Source organism: Cyprinus carpio, chromosome B7, assembly GCF_018340385.1.
Source record: "Cyprinus carpio isolate SPL01 chromosome B7, ASM1834038v1, whole genome shotgun sequence".
NCBI lineage: Eukaryota > Metazoa > Chordata > Actinopteri > Cypriniformes > Cyprinidae > Cyprinus > Cyprinus carpio.
The window spans coordinates 23,318,382-23,341,741 of NC_056603.1; the positions used below are offsets into that span (position 1 = coordinate 23,318,382).

The window sequence follows — 23,360 nt, forward strand, 5'->3', positions numbered from 1 at the left end:
TGTGTTTGACAGTCAAATAGAACAGATTATTTACTGTTAAACAAATTTGAAATGGTTCCTCTTAGTTTGAACAGACTCGTTTAAAAAAAAAAAAAAAAAGTGACCACTTTCTAGCTCTGTGTGCAAGGTGGTATGATGGCTGAAGAAAGACCTGAGCAATCATGTCTGCGGGAGACTGAAAAATGCATTATTTGCTTTTTTTTTCTCAAAGGTTTTGTTTTAGTCAGTACATTTGAAGAGGTTAACTTTCAAGTTCTTAAAGGTTTAAGTTTTGATTGCAATGTTGTTTAACTTTTAATGCAGAACTCTCTCAGTTTCCTTATTGCAATCATTGTGAAGTTTCTAAACCTTTAATAAACAACAACAAAAAAAAAATCATATTTGTGGTTTATTTGTGACCGTAAGAGAGAGTCTGATTTCTACAATCACTAGCCAGATAGCTAAATGTTGAGTAGGTCACTTCTAGGTACACATTAAGCTTCGACTCTGGCCAGTCTGGTTCTAACAGAATCAGACTGAGGAAAATGCTTAATCTCTGACCTTAAAGACTTTCCAGCACAACCGTCACAGAAAATGACTTTACAATTACCGTAAATTATGGTTTAGAGGATATTCTCAGTATTTTCTCTCAGTGCTTAAAGTAGGCCTAATACAATGTTATATCCTCTCCCGTACCAGCCACAGTAAAATCCAGCTACAAATAGTTGCATGTTTCAAGTGCATTAAATCAGTGCATATGTCTCTTGGTAGTAGTACAATTAAAGTATATATATATATATATATATATATATATATATCTAAAAGTAAGTAGTTCTAACAGTAACATCAAACACAACTGTCTGGACTCCTGGTAAGTAGACCGGTGTAATACTGCTATCTGCAGCCGATGGTCAGGCGCATTCATTAAAGCTGGTGTGAGGAATGAGGGACGTTCACTTTAATCAGTCTGATGTAGGTTTAGGGCTTTGTTTTAGTTACTATAGCAACAGTCTGTCTACTGGTTACTGTTAAAATATCGCCTGTGGTTTCATTATTTGGATTCTAGCAATAAACGATATCTACGCATAGACAAACTTAACCTTCACGCCGTGTGTAGACGTGTCGCGACAAAACTATAATCAATCAGCGGAGAGTACAATCTGAGTCCGCGCGAGCAGCAGCGTCGTAGTTTCATCGCGTCGCTCAGTGTGTACAGTGTCTACGGGGCACTGGAGGTCACTTCCTGATTTACTGACTGTCGGCAATATGTCCTAACACTTTCAAAACGCTCTGCCTCTCCTTAAATGACAACGGTTTGCGTGCCTGAAAAGCGACGTTACCTCTACAGGTGGAAGTAGCAAGAGTTTTTGACTTTATTTGACGCAGACGAGCACTTCCTTCAGTCGTAGCGCAGGTGGATTTCTCAATAGTGATTCGCATGTTTCCCTTCATCGGTGAGGATGGTTTAAAATGGCGGTGGCAGCGTCACAACAGGTAAGATACTTTCCATTAGCTTGTATCTCGCTGTATGCGTTGCTCGTGCGCAGATAAGAGTTTGAACCTTTTAAAGTCAGATAACGTACTTGCCGTTCTGTAAAAGTTTAATGTTCGCTCAACCTAGGAATAGTGAAGTGCACAAGCAAGGCGAAAACTTTTGAGTGAAGTTTGGAGTGTAGTTGATAGATGAAATGCAGAAGTGCTCGTGAAAACGGGCAGTATTAATAATAGTGTTTGCTGTATTGTATATTGGAGGGTCTGGAGTAAATGTGAGGAGGTGATGGACGCACACACATCTTTCCAGGTGCAGCAGGATCATGGCAGAAGCAGAGCACACGTCCAGTCAAAGCAATGATGGTGAGTTCAAAGTAACCTTGTGGGCTGTGTGACAGATACAGTCTCCAAGCTGTTTGTTTAGGGTCTGGATATACAAATCTTAACAGCAGTATTAGTATTATTACTCATTAGCATCACTGGGTTTTGAGTCATGGGGAAAAACAGACTACAAAACTAAAAAATAAACTAATATGCATCACATAAATATTTTTAGTTTAGTCATGTTTATGTGTGTATTCAACTGTGTTTGAGTGTAATCAGATGAAGCATTGAAAATGTATTTACTAATTAAGAAATCTAGCATGCAATTCAATGAATGAATGAATGAAAAGACTACTGGGTAGTTTCAAACTGTTTTTCAGAGCACTTGCAATATTGATAAAGTAAACCTATATTGAACATCAGTGATTACAAATGTACTAAATGCAATGGCCATTCTGTGTTTATACATTTGCTAGTTATGAATAAGAGAGTGCAACAGTGCTCGCCCACTTCTAAAGCATGGTTCCAGACCAGAAGTATTTTCCCATAGGGATTTTCCTGATTTACTGACTATGAACCAAAAAAAGCTTTGAACAAAAACAACCAGGTAGTGATTCACAACGATACACATTTTGATTTGAAGCAAATAAGTATTTGGAAAACAGACAAAGAGACAGAAGATACAAGACTATTTATGTAATGCCTTAAATAAGGGAATAACTACAATCCCATGAAGCATTGCCAGTCAAAACAATGGAGAATTGGAGGTGTTTTATGTTTTTTGGGGTGGGTTAGTAATGATTAACTTTAAGTAGTTTCTAGTAATATTAGAATTTATACTTTAATTTACAGTTAGTCTAATTTAAGGATCAGTTGAGGTCACAAAAACTTTTGCAGTAGGGTCTAATCTACAAAATACAAATGGGCACACTTTGTTCATTGTTCCTGAAATGTTGTAACCATAACTTCTGTAATCTCTGTCATGCAGTCATATTTCCTTAAAAAAACAGTTTATATTTGGTGGTTTTGAGAAGTTCAGAGGATGCTGATTGCCTTATGAGGGATTGCATCAGAGAAAAACAATTTTTGACCCTGGAGCACAAAACCAGTCTTAAGTCACTGGGCTGTATACATTGTATGGGTCAAAATAATTGATTTTTCTTTTATGCCAAAAAATCATTAGGATAGTAAGTATAGGTCCTGTTCCATGAGGATATTGTAGTATTTTACAGTCTTTAGCAGCACATAAGCTCAAAGAGCCAAGAAGTAGCTCTGTATGATTTAGTTGAAAGAGCTAATAATTAATTTGGAAAAAAGAAAAAATCGTTTAAATCAGTTAGCTATTTATCTTTGACTACAGGAACACAGAAAACTCAAAGACCAAAAATAATTCTTTGAATTTGAGAAATGTATGGGCTGGGTCACTTCTGAAATTGTGAAAGCGCTGTTATTGTTTAAGGTGTGTATTGTTGGGCTATGAAAGTATTGTTGTCCTGTCAAAAGCTGCAGTTAATGATTGCACTTTCAGTTGTAGATTTCATGGCTTTGTCAAGGCATGTTCTATCCACAATCAAATTTTGGTTTGTAGATTATATGCACATTTTTGTTTCTTTTGCGGTAGATGAACAGGTGCACACACCTGTGGCACACACTGAACCATATTTAATTGAGGAGGAAGAACCAGAAGAGCTCGAATTATCTGCTGCCTCTCCCATTATATATTTTGCATCCGTATCAGTCACAATATAAACATTATCTTTGCCATCTTTTTTGTTTTGAGCTGATGTTCTAGTTTCCACTTTGTTTTTGATGTCCTGGTGATGTGCTACTGTGATGTCCTCAGGACATATGCACCCCAATCATTCTTCCTCTGTCCTCATTAAGTCAAAGAGCTATTTTTGTTCAATTTTGATGGAAGATATATTGTCTCCTAAATTATCAAGAATGTTTGAGGACAGCTGTCTCATAGTTGAGCTGGAGGGAGTGTTGATGTGATGTTTCCTCAGGTCTTTGGGTCACATTTTTGGTCTGCTTTCAGGTTGCTTTCTCTACCCCTGCACACTTGAGTTTTCATGTCACTCTTTTATTATGTAGAGAAGCTGGTCAGTGGTGTGGACGGTGTGACAAGAGGTTGCTGTGTTGTTTACGGAGGGAAGACTGTGTTTACCTGGAATATTGACATATGGGGAATATAGTATGGGTTGAGACCACAGACCTGTCACCTAATGGAAAATTAACGTTAAGAATAATGATATGAAGTAATTTTTACCTGTATTTTCAATAATGCATTGCATTGTTTTTTATTTATTATTTCGTGTTTTAGAGTTGAGGGAAATATGGATTTTTTTTTTTTTTTTAATTACAGTTTAGGGTGTGATTTTCCCTGATGGGTTTCTAGGATACAATTGATGTATATTTGTCCAAGTGACCCTGAGATAATATAAAGTCATAAGTAGAGATGGTATTTATTGCAAAAACTGTCTTAAAAACTCTCTTAAATTATTATATTATATTATATTATATTATATTATATATATTATTATATTATATTATATTATATTATTATAACATTATTATTTTATGATGCATTCATGGTTTTTCAGATGCATTTTCTGCATAAAGTTTGTTTTACACCATTTGCATGCAGTGTTGCACCACTGTAGTCTGATGTAGACATGGTGTTACAGTTGTCCCAGACCCAGTCTGTCAGTCTTAAAATAAAAAAATATCATAAAATATTATTACCTTTTTAAATCTTTATGACCTTAACAATTAAACAGGAGTTTAGGACATTAACACTAATCATTTTAGTATTTATTGTGTAAAATTGATTTAGCCAATTTAATTTCTCACTCATTTTAACCAAAAACATCCATTTTACCCCTAGTGAAGGCAGTCATTCAGACACTGGTGCAGTATACTGTGTATATTGTATGAAGACAGAGTAGTTTTATATTGTCATTTCCAGTCAAGGTGTAATGTTGAAAGTAGAAAATGTTTTTTGTTAAATTAAACTAGCAAGAGTCTTTTTTTTTTTTTTCTCCCTCTCTAAAAATGCCATTTCCATCATTGGCATTTCCATAACAGAATGCTATGAAAATCTGTATGTAATCTGACATTGCAGAAATGACATTTGTTGGTTCAGTTTTTTATTTTTTTATTTTTTCCACATAAGGACTGATCTACTTTTGTTATTTGCCTTTCTAGATTTCCAGGTCTCATCGTTCAGCAACTCTTCACACAACCAGTGTTTGCAGACTGCCTCGAAGCCTCTCAGCCAAAACCATGTCAACCATCACATGCCCTCAGACTCTCAGCTGCCACATGTCTCCCTCAGCTGCAAATCATTCACTTCCTTTAATGGCACATGTGATGAGGATGGCAGCAGCTTGGCCTCTCAGGACTCTGGAATCCCCACCCTTGAGATGAACCCCCCTGAGCACATTCATGCTCGAGTCACCACTGGTGAGCTGGTGCTTCCACCTCCACATGATGATAGTCCAGCAACACTAAACTTGGATATTTCAGATAGCTCCATACTCAAGTCTTCCACCTTCCCACGTTGTGACTTTGATTTGGTACGTCCTTATGGTGCCGGTGGGCTCTCCAGTGCGGCAGGCAAGGGTACTTTGAACCGCAGTGATGATATTTCAGTGTGCAGTGTTTCAAGTTTAAGTACTGAGTTTTCTGCCACATTATCTGTCAGTAATGAGGACTTCCTAGACTTTATGGTTACATCCGAGTCCAGTGCTGTTGTTACATTTGAGAATGAAGATGTCTTGCACCGTTCTGACAATTCACTCTCATCTCCTACTGACTTACGCGGCAAGCTCAGCAGCCCTCAGTTGCATCCTGTGGGGGTCTCTACACCACATGAAGCTAGACCCAAGAGACTGGGTCCACTCGCCAGCTTCTTCCACAGGTATCGTAGCGTTTGCATTTGTAATGTTGATAAATTCACACCAAGAAACTAATGATTTGTAAAGTAGTATTATGCTTATGATTGTGTGAGCTTCACCAAATGTTGCCTTTCAAATAATGTTGCATTATTATTATTATTATTCAACAAGCTTTAAGCATTTTCTAATGTGTAATTGTTTTTGTTTCTGATTAAATCACAAGTGATTTAATATTTTCATGTTTTTCTTTCTAATATATTGTCCTTTTAAAAATAACACTTTCTTGCAGGCCCCAATTCAGCTATGATATGCAGTACTTGATATAACACTGATATACTTCAGCTTTTGGCCCCATGATTTTGCATATTACCATATCAGTATCAGCTGCTGAAGCACTCATGTATTTGTTTCACAAGCATTGTGGAACATAAAAAATGGCTTGTAGATCAAAAATGTTGAGAAGCCACTGAATAGCGTGGCCATGTCTCCAAATTTCCGGCGCTTTTGATCTCTGCAACATGGACTTTCTTGAATCTTTTCTCCATCTTAATACAGCTTAAATGTTATTTTTCCCCTTGTGCCTCACTTTCTACTATAGTGCAGTATTCTTTTCAGTTTCTCTCTTTGTTCTGTGTATTTAGTGAAATTCACATTGCTTAAAGGGGTCATATGATGCTGCTATAAAGAACATTATTTTGTGTACTTGGTGTAATGCAATGTGTTTATGCGGTTTAAGGTTTATAAAACACATTATTTTCCATATAATGTACATTATAGTTTCTCCTCTATGCCCCGCCTTCTGAAACGCGTCAATTTTTACAAAGCTCATCGGTCTGAAAATTAAGGTGTGCTCTGATTGGCCAGCTATTCAGTGCGTTGTGATTGGCCGAATGCCTAAAGCGTGTGACGGAAATGTTACGCTCCTTATGCCGTCTCCCAGGCCAGCAGCATGAGACTCAGTCCAGCTGCTCTGCTTGTGCACATCCCATCATCGCTTTCTTTTAGCAGTTCAGTCAATGTACTGTTAGGAGTAACTGAATAACTTGAGATTTTGGTTTATTTCGCGTCAGAGGGAGTGTAAGGCACCTTTATAAACTGAATAACTTAGTTTATTTGTGGATTAATGTGTACTGGAGATGCGAATTGTTTCAAACGATTCGGTTCGATTTGGTGAACTGGTTCGAGCGGTTCACTAAGAAGATCCGGTTAAATAGAAAGATTTGTTCGCGATCCGGACATAACTAGACAAGACAAAACAAATAAAACCAATTACAAACGAGGCATTTGTTGCATCCATTGGGGGCATAATTGCTGATTAGAATGACTTATACTGTCTTTTTACACGTTGCATTGCATATCGCGCTGCATAAACATAAAACCATGTCTGCATTTGTGATGTGTTTAAAAATGAACTGAAAGCCTACTCTACTGCTCAAAACTCGCGTTTGAATCATCATTGACAAATTATTTAAATATAAAAAACATACTTACAGGCTGTGAGTCAGAAGCGCCAGAATGTTCTTGCAAAGTTTGAACTGCCTCACTTTATAGAAACAGCCGTTGTGCCACAGAGGCATTGCAGACTACTGGTTCAGCAAACAGTCCTCATCCTCCATAAGATGTACAGCACACATCAGAATATTTTGGTTTGAGGCTTATAGAACAATTTTGAAATACAACTTAACCACTGATTTATAGTCATGTCCTCTTTTGGAAGGCCAAACAAAGTTTAACTTCAACGAAACACAGCGTCTCCACAACATGGCAGCTGCGGCAACAGAGAGAAACGTTACGCTTCTTTCTTTGTGTGAACATTTGGGTGGCATTATGCAAATCTTCCCACATAGTGATGTAGTGATGTGGGGGCGTGTTAGAATGAGCCATTTTAGGGGGGTGTGGTTGACCCTTAACTTTTATAAAGAATATCTTGGATTTGAGACTTTTTTTTTTTTGCAACTTAACAGATCTTCTTTATCTACCAAGAGCTTTTAACACTCCAGAGAGAAAGAAAAAATTGCATCATATGACCCCTTTAAAAATAGTGAAAATATATGTATTTTAAAAAACACCAGAGAAGGTAATTATCAGTAGCTGTTGCTCTCTATTAACTCAGACCTTCTGTTTCTTTTCTATATTTGTAAGAGTCTTTTTGCTAAGAGGATGAAGGATACGGGTGCACAGGAAGAACAGAGAGAGCCTGGCTGGAAGCTGTTTGGTATAGTTCCACATAAAGAACTTTCAGTTAAAGACTCCAGGAAAATACAAAAGGTATATTCACACACCTGCACTCATACAAGATCTCACAAGAAGTCAAAATGCAATGTAGCTTATTTTTTAAATGTTCTTTTCATGTAGTAGGAAAAAAAAAACGAAATTGTGAAAATAGAGTTTCTGTATTCAGTGTATTTTTATGATGTACATTAAGTTTTGCCCTACCCATTTGAATGTTTCTGCCATGTAAATGTGATTTCGGATCCTCTTTAACAAAGCTACTTTTAAACTAAAGGCTGAGATACACTACATAATGTTTGCCCAGGTTTTTGCCTTAATTTGCTGTCTGGTGAAGTCAGAGCCAGATTTTAGCTAGTCTGCAGATTTGGACTGTCAGAGTTGACAGATTTTGCAGTGTAGTGTATGTTGGACACAGACACTGATGTCCAGTCTGAGGATATCAAACTTGTTTGATACTTTGAGCCAATTTAAGAACAAATAGTTTTTATTTGGCATGTCTCTTCGATGTCAGAAATGTGCAGGGTAACACTTTCCTCCCATGACTGCTTAAAATGTTTTTCTCAGCTGGAAGAAATTATTTTAACAGTGAAACATGTTTAAAGATTAGTTTATATCAGTTTTAGATTTTTCGTTTTGATTCATTATGCATGAATCAATCAAATGCAGAGTTATGATATTGTTGTGAATGGGGCTTTGTTTCCTGTATACAGGCCTGCTGTTTGCTTTAGGTAATTCGAACCCCCTGATTCAGCCGCCCCGTGTCCATCTAGATTTCATCCACATCCACCTCCTGCTTTTATCTCTTGTTTTTGTTCTCTGCAGCTGTAATGGAAGACTGGGGTATTGGGTGACAGGTTTAGAGCTGCTGGTTTATTCAGGCTCTGTAGCAGTGGCTTATAGGAAGAGATGAGTTAAGATTAGCTTAATATTATGCACTTCTGTCCTGCATCAGTGCATTTGACTTTAAATATTGCAATATTCAACCTGTTTGTAGTCCCTTTACTTGTTTTAATTGTAAAGTCTCAAGATACTAAAGTGGTTAGTTGTTAGAATGTTCCTTGTTATATTTTATTTGAATCAATGGAAGCTCATGAGAACTGATGACACACCAGCCACGCAAAGCAGGTTATTTATCATCTTTGTACACGACTCAGACATGCACAGCGGAGCACAGAGTGCACTGATCACATGAGACTGCATTGCAGAGAGCCTTGAGCTCCTAATAGCTGGAATCAATTAATATGGCTGCCTGTAAATCATGGATCCTCTCTCAGCACTGTGATGATGACGAGTAACATTAGCATGCACACACACACATATTGACACAGCAGGTGCATGGGACAAGGTCTGGTCCTCCGATCCCTCTGATGTAGGACCTCCCAGTTGGGTGCGTGTTTAAGTAGAGAGAAAGAGGGCAAGGAAAACAGTGTCAAGTAACTTAGCAGGAGTGAGACCGCAATAACAGCAGAGGAGCAGGAGCACAGTAGTGTCATGCTACTGTTTCTCAGGGTGTGTCCCATATTCCTTGCGGTCGTCTTCTGCTGCTGTGCCTTGCCTTTCGGTCTAAAAGGCACTTAAGCTTGTAGCTGAAATACAGCAATGGTGTAGAGTATAGTGTCTGAAACGCTGGATTCTGAATGTCTCAACAGCACTGCAGCGTTCATGGTGAGTTCTTTTCTCTTTTTTTCATTCCTTGTTTTCTGTCTGATAAAAGAGGCGAGGAGAATGAGAAGGGAGAGAAAAAAGAGCATTTGTATGGAGGAATTGAGGTGGAGAGAGATGTACCTGGTGTTCATGTGTAGGCACATTTGTGTGTGTTTGTGAATTATATTGTTGTCCTGTTTCTTTGGTTTGCTGTCCCTCTTTCACTCTTAACTTATCAGGAGTTTCCCGTCTAATCTTACCTTATGTCCTTTTCTTATACACATTTGGCTCATAGTTGAAATGTAGGTCATTTTGTCTATAGTTTTATCTCTGAGAGAGTGCAGTGCTGGGGCAAATTAAATATTTATATTCACTCATGAGTGATAGTATGTGCTTTCTGACTGCATAAATAAAACAAAACTTATTTCTTTATCTTCGTTTTGTTCAGAGACACAGATCAGACAGGTTACTTCAGAATCAGGGGATTTAAAGATGGATGCAGAGTGAGCACAGATTACTATTCAGGTGGACAGTGTGTGACATGAGACTTTGTAAAGAAACTCAAATGCTGTAACAGTAGCAAGTTGTTCTTATTTTATTTGTGACACATTGTGTTTGCAAAGAGTGTTATTTTTCACAGTTCCTGCTGGTTTGAGAACTTCTGCTTCCACTTGTGCAGGTTGTGAAAAGTATTGTGTGGCAAAAACCCTGGATGTTAAAAACTTGTGAAAGCATTAGTTCCACGAAGTTCTTATGTCTAATACCTAGAAATGTCATTTTTAATTATCATTTTCTTGAGGATTAAGCCTCATTGCCATAATCCAAAATCATCTCAGTACAATATGGGAAATAATTATTAAAATTTTTAATGGTAAAGTGTTATTTTTTTTATTTGTATTGTATATGTTGTATTGTTTTTCTTTTATGCAGATTACATTAAAATATTACAAAACTATTTCATTAATCAGAGTTAAATGGAAAAAAATGACAGTTGTAAAAACCTCTTTAAAAAGTATTCTTTGTTTTTTTTTTTTTTTTTTGGCGCATTACCAGATTTTTTTTCTTTTTTTTTTTTTTTTTTTTTAGATTCATCCAGCTGGCCTTGGACTGTTTGAAAGTGTATTGTTTGTTGTAATTCTTTGGGCTATATACAGTGTTGGCCCTTGCTTCTCATGACTGAAATGTGTTAACAGTTGTTTTTTATCATAAGATTATTTATATGTTTGCTTTATTATATTTTCATTATTTTATAGATGATTCCTAAAATGTATTTATTGTACATTATTTTTATTTATTTAATTATTTATTTTATTATTTGTTTTGGAAGAATATGAAAGGAGTGGACAATCAAGCAGTTCCATATCTCCCAAGAAGAATTTAAGAAGGAACCTGGACTTTGAGCCACTTTCAACCACAGCCCTCATACTGGAGAACCGGCCAGCGTAAGTGCTTTCGTATATCTCCTCCTGTCCTGAAACCTCTCATTCCTGTATTGTCCTAGAACAAAAAATCAATTCCATCTTGCATGCAATGTTATACCATGCAGTACAGTAGATAATGAATAATAAAGGAGTTATTAATGTAAAGTGTTTTAGAATGTTTTCTCTCACAATTAGTAATGTATACGTCTGTTGACAGTTATTATGTATCTGTGTGTAGGAATCTTCCTGCAAAGCCTGAGGAAGAAGCCCAGAAACACAGACAAGAATATGAGGAGATGGTAGCTCAGGCAAAGAAGAGAGGTGACTTTTTCACACATTTGTTTGTGCCTGTGTGTCCAGTTTTTTGCTGTAGAGGGCGCTGTTGCAAAAGCTGAAATTGAATCTTGTTGAAACACATTTCCATTTGACTTCCGTTCCTCCTCTCTCACTACATGTGTGTGTTTCTGTGCAGAGCTGAAAGACGCCCAGAAACGGAAAAAACAACTAGAGGACAGGTGTAAACTAGAGGAAAGCATCGGCAATGCTGCTCTCACCTGGAGTCAGGAGATATTGCCCAACTGGCAAAGCATGTGAGTCTGCACACAAGAGTCATTGATACAATATATCACACAATCAAATATTCTTGACATTCCATATAATTAAATAACAGACAATAGATCAAAGAAGAGCCAAAAAATTCTAAGGAGAGTAATATTTGGCAAGAGGTGTACTGACCAACTAGTGAGAGACATGGACTAGAATTTAGTGCATGCCATGTGTGCTGACATGTTGAGCTCAGGTGCTCATGTGAGCAATGTGTGTTTGAATCAGATACAGCTCTTATCCTTATTATGTCCAATGATCTCTCTGCCATCCCTGTGAATAAAACATACAAGTGGGTGAAAGACCAAAAATTAAATAAACAATGTAACAATTAAAATATGCTTAGAGAAAAAAATATATAAAAACAAAAATATATAAAATGATGACTTGCTTCACTCTGTCATTCTTCACTATTCCAGGTGTTCATCTAAGCGGGTGAGGGATTTGTGGTGGCAGGGTCTGCCACCCAGTGTGAGGGGCAAAGTCTGGAGTCTAGCGATAGGCAATGAACTAAACATCACAGATGGTATGAATGTGTTTTATGTGTGCTTTATCACACACACCTCACACATACTGGATAAGCACATACAGGAAAAGATTACTTTGGACGTAATTTATTTTTAATTCCAAATTAAAAAGAATGTTAAATATGAAGTTTTTTTCTTTTCTTTTAAATGTGTATTTTGTGTGTAATTCTATAAATCACTTTGTATTGTGGTTTTGTTTTGTTCATGGTGTTTCACAAGCAGCGTCCTGTGGTTTGATGTGGTTTGATTAGTCTTTGTTTAAACTTTTCTCCTGTATTATTTTTTATTATTACAAAAACCACAAATAATTTATACTGTAAACTTGCAGCTGTAAACAATTTTGAACCTATATTAATGTAATGTTTTAATGGTAAAGTTGAGCATGTAGGACTTGATAGTACAATCCCTTAGAATAATCAGCACCTTGTTGACATCTTGATTGGAGAGTAGGGGTAATCACTTCATTGGAGTCCTCAGGTGGGAACCTTCCTTCCTCTGTGTTTCGTTGATAGGCCCACGGCACCTCCAAAGGGCTCAACAGCAACACCTGGTGTCCCAGATGCGCTCCCCTCTGCTTTTACCCCTTAAGGTCATTTTGCAGCCCTTTTGGAATCCTTCCTTTTTAGCCACAGCCAGTTGCTGCTTCGCTCAGCAGCCTCTGACAGTGACCTAATGGCTTGTCGTAAGGCCTGTCCTCTGACTCCCAACCCCTTCAGTAGCCTGCTTGTTGCCGTGGCTACAAAACCTCTGCACCCAGCCTCTACGGAGAGCAACTGTGTTCGCCAGCCTGTTGTACTACTTCGGTTAATAAGTCTGAATACTTCAGCCTTTTACGTTCATTTGCTTCACCAATTGCAGTCTCCCATGACACAGTTAGTTCCACGATGAACAAGGACTTTTGTGAGGTTGACCACAGTATTAGGTCTGGCCTGAGGATAGTTGTGATTATCTCAGGTGGAAAGCTGAGCTTCTGGTCCAGATCAACCTGCATTTTCCATTCCCGGACAGTGTCCAGCAGGGTAGTTTCCATTTTTGTAGTTGGCTTTACTGGAAGCTGTTCTGCTCTTACGAAGGTGGTGGCTTTTGAGAATCCAGGTGTTGGAGGAGGGAGTGCATTGGTGGTGATTCTCCTTCCCTCCAGGATAATTGGTAGTTATCTCAGAACATGATTGTGCCTCCAAGTGTAACGTTCTTGGGAAAGACTGGTTTTGCAGCTGACGAGGATATGCCTTAGCTTTGCTGTGGTTTGACAGAGAGGACATGATGGATCTTCTCCAATCCATTGGTTTAGGTTCTTGGGTGTGGGGAGAACATTTTAGGTGGCTCTGATGAAGCTCAGTCTGCTTCCTTCCATCTCCCAAAGATCCTTCCAGGTGAGTTTACGTTGCTCCAGATTTTCCCAGTTAGTCCTCTGTCTCTGTTTGGACTGCGAGACAGCCTTTGTGCATCTCTCTGTCTCCTCTTGCTGCTGGACCTCGGCTACTATCAGTTTACTCCTCTGGGCGGATGTTGCTTTGTACCATATGGGTCGGCTTGTCCCAAGTCCAAAACCCCCTCTTCCCTGCTGCATCTGTTCTACAATGTCTCCATGCCTGAGAGCAGATTTTGCCTGCTGTATGGCCTCAGTCAGGGTCCAGCCGCTTGTATTATAGCATCTAGAGACTCGGTCAGGGTCATGTCCATTCTCACTTTGGTGCACTTGTACTCTTCAATGAGGCTAGAGACAGGCAGTTCCAGAGCACTTTTCCCATGAGTCCAAGCCACTTCTTGATATAAGAACTGACTGTCCTCTCCAGCTTCTCGATTTTGGTGATTTAATGGTAATAATGTTGTATGCAGTGATAATCAATTGCTTTTGTGGTTGTTTACTGTGAGAACTCTGCATAGAAAACTGTTGTGGTTTAAATGTTTTTGCAAAAGTGATCTGTTGTAATTATGAGTAGAAAAGTATAGAAATTTTAATTGCACGAATGGTGAAAATGTTGAATAGCAAATGATTCTGAAGACTATGATTGATTATGGGAAGTTTTACATTATTGTTTAAACATTGCCTTTATTTAAACACAATGCCATTATACTTACACTTTTATGAAATTTGATTCATGAAAAGTTTCATGTAATAACCAAACTGTATCACTAGGGGGTCTCATTACAAAGCAAATATTGATTTTAGATTTTAGATTTACAGATGTAGTTCCACAAATGATCTTCCGTCACTTGATCTTTTATTTTGGTGCGTCAGTCTATTAAATTACTTGATAATTGAACTTTTTATATAGTATATGAAACCGTGATCTGCACTCACAAAAACAGTCTTCTTTTTACATTTTATTATACATCTATCATCAATAAGGAAACCCCACAAATGTTTCTTCAGTGTGTTAAACCCAGTGTCCTCTGTTTTTGAGAGTGCGGATTGTTTTTTAGTTTAATTATATTTAGATTTGTATATGTAAATATATTTTTTTTATTTAAATGTAAATATTACTTATTTATGTGTATGTGTTTTAAACAGAGCTGTATAACATCTGTTTGGCGAGAGCCAAAGAAAAGTGGAATGCCTTTGTAGCCCCAACAGCTGCTGCAGAAACAGAGAGTGAAGGTGATTGTTAGGCATTCTTCATTTTTATTTTTCCAAGCACATGGTACATGGTTTTTCTCCTCTCTTTTGCTTGAATAACTTTTTTAATTTATTATCCTTTTTTACTCTTTTACTTTTTTTTTATTTTCATTTATTTCTCCCCTTTATCAGCAGCTTTCGTTGCTGTTAAACTCCTTTGCTTTAATTCCCTTTTGTGACTACTAATTGCTATTTTTTCAGATGCAGGCTTGTCTCATGCTGACCGAGAGGCCAGTCTAGAACTGATCAAGTTAGACATTTCCAGAACCTTTCCCAATCTCTGTATCTTCCAACAGGTATGCTGCATTGTTGTTTCTGGAGTTTTATATCATCTGCTGACAATTGTGTCATCATATTTTGGGGTTTTATTTTCAGGGAGGCCCATACCATGATGTACTGCACAGCATTCTGGGAGCTTACACTTGCTATCGTCCTGATGTGGGATATGTAAGTCTTGTTTATCCAAGTGATGTCTAATGTTTTTTAAATGTGTTCTGCACCACTGCACTGTTTACAAGCGAAATCTCTCTTTATCCCTCTATGACCCATATTTCATCTAAACCTCAGTTAGCTTGAGTATTGACTCATACAAAGAGATGTTTACAGAGTAAAACAGAAACTGACAGAGATGCTGTGTCGTACAGTTGGTTCTGTTCCAGCTATTACGCACGTGTTTAAGCAGACCCTTAGAATTAATAATGTTGCACATCTGAGAACGATGAGCAATGTGTGCTGCACAGCCCTCTTACATCCTGCTCACAAACCGCAATATCATTTGTTGGCCAAAGTGCTCTTGCACCTCCACATAGATGGTGGGTGTATATTAGGTCATATTATAAACTGCAAAAATGCAAAGATAAACTGAGAACATATTTTCTGTTATTCTGTCACACTCTTAATGTTACTTAAGCAAACACCTCCACTGGTATGATGCAACAATTTAAATTAGAATATCTAATATATTTTAGCTGCCTAGTTTAATAAGTTTGCATGAAGAATAAAAATAAAAACTTTAAGTGAAAAAACATTAAATTCAAATGTTTGAATTGATTGAAAGAATAAGATTTTTTTTTAACCATGTGTCTTATGCTCACCATGGCTGCATTTTTATTTGATCAAAAATAGAGTAAAAACATTAAAAAGTCTTAATTATTCGAAAATTTTGACCAGTAGTGTACTTGTTGAACATGACCGTTATTAAGATGCATGCTGCATCTGTGCTTGTTGTCAGAAGTGTGAATACAGAAAGGAAGCTCTGTTCTGACGTTTAGCGGCTAAAGCGTTTTGTTTTAGGGGTAGGAATAGATGCTATTTTGTTAACCTCACTCGTTCATCATTTCAAGATTAGCGTTAAAGATAAATCCTCATATTTTTAATCTGTATTATGTGTTTGTTGTGTAGGTGCAAGGAATGTCCTTTATAGCAGCAGTGTTGATTCTCAACATGGACATTGCTGATGCCTTCATTGCTTTTGCCAATTTGTTGAACAAGCCTTGTCAAATGGCTTTCTACAGAGTGGACCACAGCCTTGTGAGTTATGAGCAGTCTTGAAGTCTTTTAAGTTGTGCGATCAATAAGAAAATAGTCATTAGTCAAGACTCTTCATATGCTCTTTTTTTCTTCTCTTATAGATGTTGACATACTTTGCAGCTTTTGAAGTGTTCTTTGAAGAAAATCTACCAAAGCTTTTTGCACATTTTAAAAATAACAACCTGTCCTCTGATATTTATTTAATTGACTGGTAAGTGTGTTACTTTGTTTCTTCTGTCAGAAATTGTTTTGAGGTAGAGATGTATTGATCATAGATCTGCTCTTGTCTGTGTAGGATCTTCACCTTGTACAGTAAATCTCTCCCACTGGACATTGCGTGCCGAGTGTGGGACGTGTTCTGTCGTGATGGCGATGAATTTCTCTTCCGCACAGCACTGGGGATTCTGCGTCTTTACGAGGACATCCTCACACACATGGACTTCATCCACATCGCTCAGTTCCTGACGCGCCTGCCGGAATACATCTCTGCTGAGGAGATCTTCTCCAACACAACCACCATCAACATGAACAGCAAGAACAAGAAATGGGCACAAGTGCGCATCTTTTTATAAACAATCACACATAAACACATTACATGCATTAAAATTAGTGCTGTCAAACGATCAATCGCATCCAAAATAAAAGTTTTTGTTTACTGTGTGTACTGTGTATGTTTATTATGTGTATATATAAGTACACACACATGCATGTATATATTTAAGAAATTTATATGAATATATATATATATATATATATATATATAAAATATACGTGGAAACATTTTCAAAATATATTCTGTATATGTGTGTGTTTTTATATATTCATAATAAATATACACAGTATTCATGCATATATTATGTAAACAAAAACTTATTTTGGATGCGATTAATTGTGATTAATTATTTGACCGCACTATTTAAAATATATACTGAATTAAAGGGTATTGTGACGTGACATACAGCCAAGTATGGTGACCCATACTCAGAATTCGTGCTCTGAATTTAACCCATCCAAAGTGCACACACACACACAGCACTGAACACACACACTCAAACTTTCTAACCACTAGGCCACGACTTCCTGCATATATATTTGTATTTATATATTAGGGGTGTGAATCGGCACTGGTTTCACGATTATATAAAATTTATTTTGTGTATTTTTTTTCAATTATATAAGCAGGCTACTTTTTAAAAGAATGAATTCATATATAATTAATTATTGTTAAGAATTAAAAGTAAATATAGCTTCAAAACATACAAGCAAATATAAAGTATTAAAGGAGAGGGAAAGAACATTACAAGTGATAAACAAAAAGCACTTTCAGAATCTGGGGGGGCTTCAAGTATTGAAAGTTTAATGATAATCAAAGTTATGGGTTTTTCTTTTTTCTAAGCATAACTGCCATTTGATTATTACTGATGAGATCATAGACACTGGCAGCTTTAATAGACTGCATTCACACTAATGCACAGATCTATTTCCACATATCAGATGTTTTGTCCTGTTCTGAAAACATAACTGACTGTGTTTACATCAATTTCTTATCATAAAAGTGCATTTAACAGCAGCCACGAGCTTCAGGACAAACAAACACAAATCGCACGTGAAAATCGGTCAGTACGTGACTTTTGTGCATCTAAAGCCGATTTTTACATTGCAGCCTTATGCAGGTAAAATGTTTTTTTTTTTTTTTTTTTTTTTTTTTTTCACTCTTCATAAACTGGAATGACAAAGCAGACACTAGATTTGTAATAACTCTGCAAATGTATTAAAAAACTGAATTTAAAAGCATTTTTGCACAAGGCTGCAACAAAGTATGAAAAAATGAGAGGGTCTGAGTACTTTCTGAATTATATTTTAGTTAAAAAAGGATTCTTTATGTACCTCTAGGTTCTTCAGGCTTTGCAGAAAGGACAGGACCGTGGCAGTCCACTACTGAAACGCTAAGGATGAACCTCACAGAGACTAAGAGTGAAACTCATGTAGACTGTGCATGGGTACTCCTCATCAGAGAATATCAGTTCCAGTAGCCACTGTATGTGTCCTCTTCCATACAAACTGACCTCACAGGGCTGGAACAGAGGCAACACATCACATGAATGTCAGTTAGGTGTGGCAGTGTCTCTGTCCTCTCATTACTTTCTTTTCTGCCTCGCTCAGCTTAAACGAGGCATTTGCATTTAAGCAAAATAAAATCTGTTTTGCTGTGGTTTTCTGAGGTTGTTTTTATGTTGTTTTTACCATTGTTTCTAAGACTTCTTGCACACTGAGCTATTATTTATTCTACCTCTTACTCCCTGTCTGTAATCTGTGTTTCTGTTCTCTGTCTCACAAATCTCTTTATTCAGAGATTTGAGCGGATACTGAAAGATATTGCTGTGTGCATGGTATTGTTACTGAATTCTCTGTCCCTTTTTACTTTTCTCTCTTTTTTTTTTATTATAGAAAGTGTTGTGCCAGTCCAAAACCAAACATTCTGGAATACTAGGGTTTCTGAAGTTACAAAATTTGGTTTCAATTCATGCTTCCAGAACAGGACTTTAGCATAATGAATGTGGCTTTAACATTGTGGTGCAGCTTGGATCTCATGGTGGTTGAAGTGTTGAAAAGAAGGTAGATGAAAGATTGAGTAGGATTATGAGTTCAGTGATGACGGTGGTTTCACAGCATTATGCTTGACATCTCAATAACAGAGAAACAAGCCTCTCAGTAAATTATTCTTGACATTCAACACCTCATCAAATTGAGATTAAAATCAGAAAATGTTTCAAATACCGAAATTATTCGAAATGTATCAAATACCATGTTATAATACTTAATAGTCTTTACTTGTTTCATGTAAATAACATGCACTAAACTGGCCTAATTTTTGGGACCATAATATGTAACAGCAATAACAGCATTTTTCACTTTTTTTTTAAGTTTAGAGAAGTGATTTTGTATTGACAGTATCACGTTAAACATTCAGATGCTTATTTATTATATTAATTAGAATTCATGGAAGTTCATGGATTATTTTTGTGAGGAAAAAGACCTAAATATCATATCCTCAGAGAGTGTAAGTGTGTTTACTGTATGTACACAGTAATATGTAAACAAGCTATAAAGGCACCAGAATATTGAAGGGCACTTGATATCTTGCACACTCTAAAGTAAGTTTATGTTCAGATATTATCTAGATAATGTGGTGAGATTTCACTGCTTTGTGTTCACTGTGATCGAAGGAAAACCTCCCACCTTTTCTGTGGTCTTAACCACACTACTGCAATAAGCTGCTTTGCAAAATCTTTTCTTTTTTTCTTTTCCATAGATTTTCACTGTCGTCTTTACTATGCTCTCTGCTATTTCATGTTTTGTTTCTTGTTCATTACCATATAGGAACCCCAGGAACGTGTTTTGTGTTAATGTTGGCTGTTTTCATTATAATCAGATTATTCATTGCCCTCAATATTTAAATAGCCTATTTTTATATCTGGGGAACACACACCAGGAGCTTTAAGTCGATGGCTTTTTATTTTTTGCCTTAAGTACAAGGTTTTGAAATAACTTCCATAACTCAGAAAAACAACTTTAAAGACTTCATATATATCCAGTGCTTTCAGTTGTTTGGGTTCATGTACAATAAAAGGTGTGAAGACAATCTTAAGTTTAATGAAAGATTACGTGTGTGTGTGTGTGTGTGTGTGTGTGTGTGTGTGTATAATTTTTGGAAGATTACGTGTGTGTGTGTGTGTGTGTGTGTGTGTGTGTGTGTATGTTATTTGTTGTTGAGTTTGCGCACCATCATAAACAATTCATGCTGTTCAAAATGTGAAATGCGTCTGTGCCCACATATGAATAACTGGCCAGTCCAAACTATTTAATGTAAACTTTTTATTCTTCTGTATCAACACTGTATGAAGACTGAAAAATGTGCAGAGCAGACTGTGTGCATGCATTCCCACACTTGAAGCTTTCAGATGTTATTTGAGCATGCACTGACGCAGCTCTCGAATCACGCTTTGACCAATCTCTGTTCTTCTGTGTTTGTCCTTTTATCCTAAAATGCTGCCTTTGCTTTTGTTGTGTCAGTACAGATGATATAGAATTAAATAAAGTTGTATATATTCATGGTCTATTGCCTGTTCACTTCATTAGTGTTCACAATGAGAATAAGGGCACTGAGATGTTGAGTCATACATGGTTTAGTTTTGCTACATGAAATAACCACAAAACTGTTTCCCGTAAGACTTGTGAACACTTTTTTTCTGTTGTGATCACAGTGGAACATTTCTCACCTATAACCTGCCCCCTTACCAAAACCACACTTACCCCCTCCTCTTTTACCTTTAAAACCCATGGTAAAGTTTGTAGGACTGACTTCATCCTCTTGATATCAGCGTTATCTCAAGAAGAAGAGCAATCTGCAGCTATGCGTCAGTATTGTCTTTGTCTTTTTATTGGTCTTCTGGTGGTTGCATTCCTCCAGTCCAGTGTAATGTGCAACAGTAAGTCACCCGAAAGCTTCATTATTTATTTGTTCTGTGGTGTGGATTGACATTTATCAAAAGGGGTAAAAAAGGCTTTATCACTGTTGTAAAACTCATTTCCAAGTAGGATTCAGTATTTATTTGTTCTGTGGTGTGGAGTATGAATTAGTGATCTAATGATTTTTTTATGTTGAAATATTTATTACAAAAATTATATATTTTTTTAACATAGATGCTAATTTACCATCCGAATGCTGTTTTAATTATGATGGGAGAAAAATCCCCATTGCTAAAATTATTTCCTACGTGAAGACAAGAATGGACTGCACCAAACCTGGAGTCATGTGAGTTTTCATTTGTTATCATAATCATAAGAATTTGTCAAGACACTTGAATGGAAATCTATTATACTGTGTATAAACTGAGTATAATGATTTCTGTAAGAAGTAACTGTGATCTTTTCCTTCTATCAGTTTGTCACAATGAAGGGTTATCGTATCTGCGTGGATCCTGAGCTGAACTGGGTGAAGAGGGTCATGAGAGCATTGGATGATCGTGATCTTTTACATTTAAAGCAGAATTCTAAAGAAATACTAAGCTTGTCATTTACTCGACATAATGCCTCACATGATAACAATGAAAAGAATGACAGAGCATTACAGGAAGAGGACTACTGGGCTAATACTTTATGTTTATAATAAAATATTACTATTAAAATGTTATCATAAAGTTTTACATTTATTGCATATTTAATAATATATGATAAAAACGGCTGTTGTCAGTGTCATCTATTGTAAGTGTAAGTATGCATATGTTCATGTTATCTGTTCAGGGGTCACTGATTATTGACATTTCCTGTGTTCATAGTATGTATTCATTTCCTGTTTAAGGTCCTTCAAACTAGTGAGGATAGCATTCAGTACAGCAGACCCAGCACAGCACAGACAATAGGTGTATTGTGAATAAAGAATATAAAATAAACAAGGGACTGGAGTTCCAGAATTTAGGATTACAAAATGAATGTATTTTTGCTTGTTTTGCTGCCTGACATTTTCTCATCCAAAAATCCAACACCCAATTACACATGGATTTCCATTAGCCAACTCTATCTAAACTGGTAATACTAGTAAGATGCATAATTTAAAACAGATACCACTAAAAAAAAAAAAAAATTCAAATAAAAAAAAAAAAAAAACAGACCTAAAATATGTTCCTTCCACATACAAACTGTCAAGATCATGAGGTGTTTTTAAGAGTTTTGTTTTAGAGCTAGCAGACCTCAGATTGCTCTCTATGTGCAGTTGCTGCATAGTCTCTCAGCAATGAACTTTTTCACATAACGTATTAATAAATGACTTCTGAAAGCAAGATCATTCAAAGAACTGATGACCAGTTACACTTGATCATTAAAGTATAAAATGGCCTCAAATAAAACAATACGAGCCTATGAATATGAGCATTCCTAACATCATTTTGGACATTTTTAAAAGATCAGTATAGTATTGCACAATGAAACGAATGTGTTGGTGGTATTTTCTTTTAATAGCACTATTTCTCACCTTCATACAAACATGTCACTAGATGTTAACACCTCAGATCTGTCAGTGGCCGCTTATGCCCATGACCCTGTTCCACCTTCAGCTGCATTTCCTGTGGGAGGCCATACCCTGCTCATTGTTTTAAAAATAGATTGTGTCTAATTAACAAAACCAGCATCACCTATAATGTTAAATGGAAAACACCCTTCTAGAAGTGGAAGCAGTGAATCTTGTAGAAAAAAATGAAATGTTCCACCATGACCTTCCAGCAACGGCTTGGAACATACAGCTGAAGCATGTTTTTCCACTCGGACACTGCAAAAGCTACAAAAATTATTTGTTTGTTGAGCACTACCCCTCTGTAATTCAATGTCAAATATGTGAAATCGAGTTCTTTAAAGAATACTTTTGAATAATAGAACACATTAGAATGGAAACGTTAGAACAGAAATGTTGCCTAGTTGACTTGACGTAACAAATATCGCCATCTGCTGGCACTGTGATAAACCTAATAATAACAGAACTGTGATAAAGCTGTTTACCTTCTTTCATAACTGAAGAATTAGCTCAGTAATCTTCTTGTGCTGATCTGTTATTTTTCATTGTTATGGTATCATGACAAATGACTATTTGAGTTTGCTATATATTTAATCTTCTGCATTAAATGTCAAAACTTTTCTGAACTGTAGTGTTATTTTTTACTGCAGAATAATGCTGTAAACATACAGCAGTCACATTGATTTTACTGATAGTGACACCGCACCTTAATCATTAACTTCAAGAGAAGCAGTATTAGCACCATATATGGTATTTTACCACATTATATTAATCTTTTTAATCATAATTTCACGACTGATTAAAGAAACTCTTAAATTTTTTTTGTTCTATTATATAATATTTTTATTGTATTATGTTATCCCAATAAAGTACAACAAACCACAAAACTGACAAATTAATATCCTTATGAATATTTTTGTAAAATTCTTTTTATGTCATCAGAAAAGACAACAAGACAAGTTGAATCAAATGGCAAATCAAAATCTAAAGTGAACTAATTTTTTCTGTCTACAAAAAAAGGAG

At 36.4% G+C, this 23,360-nt stretch overlaps 1 protein-coding gene across 2 annotated transcripts; it reads left to right on the forward strand.

The window, feature by feature from the left end:
- The first annotated feature begins 924 nt into the window (after positions 1–924).
- On the forward strand, positions 925–19,960 carry tbc1d14 (TBC1 domain family, member 14). Of its 2 annotated transcripts, XM_042728022.1 has the most exons (15): positions 925–1,473; positions 1,732–1,833; positions 5,002–5,716; positions 7,835–7,961; positions 10,896–11,011; positions 11,229–11,311; positions 11,463–11,580; positions 12,013–12,119; positions 14,636–14,722; positions 14,942–15,036; positions 15,116–15,187; positions 16,142–16,270; positions 16,372–16,481; positions 16,566–16,824; positions 18,164–19,960. In XM_042728022.1, exons 2-15 carry the CDS (start codon positions 1,794–1,796, stop codon positions 18,218–18,220), a joined length of 2,115 nt encoding a protein of 704 aa, XP_042583956.1. In that variant the 5' UTR covers positions 925–1,473; positions 1,732–1,793; the 3' UTR covers positions 18,221–19,960. The 2 variants fall into 2 exon arrangements, with proteins under 2 accessions (XP_042583956.1, XP_042583957.1); XM_042728023.1 differs by lacking the exons at positions 925–1,473; positions 1,732–1,833; positions 5,002–5,716; positions 7,835–7,961 and adding an exon at positions 9,167–9,590.
- The last annotated feature ends 3,400 nt before the right edge of the window (positions 19,961–23,360 follow it).

Excerpts from the sequence above, each read along its gene's own strand:
- tbc1d14 (XM_042728022.1), top strand. The coding sequence starts at position 1,794 with ATGGCAGAAGCAGAGCACACGTCCAGTCAAAGCAATGATG. Across the intron at positions 11,312-11,462 it reads AGCTCAGGCAAAGAAGAGAG|AGCTGAAAGACGCCCAGAAA; the intron begins GTGACTTTTTCA and ends GTTTCTGTGCAG. Across the intron at positions 14,723-14,941 it reads TGCAGAAACAGAGAGTGAAG|ATGCAGGCTTGTCTCATGCT; the intron begins GTGATTGTTAGG and ends CTATTTTTTCAG.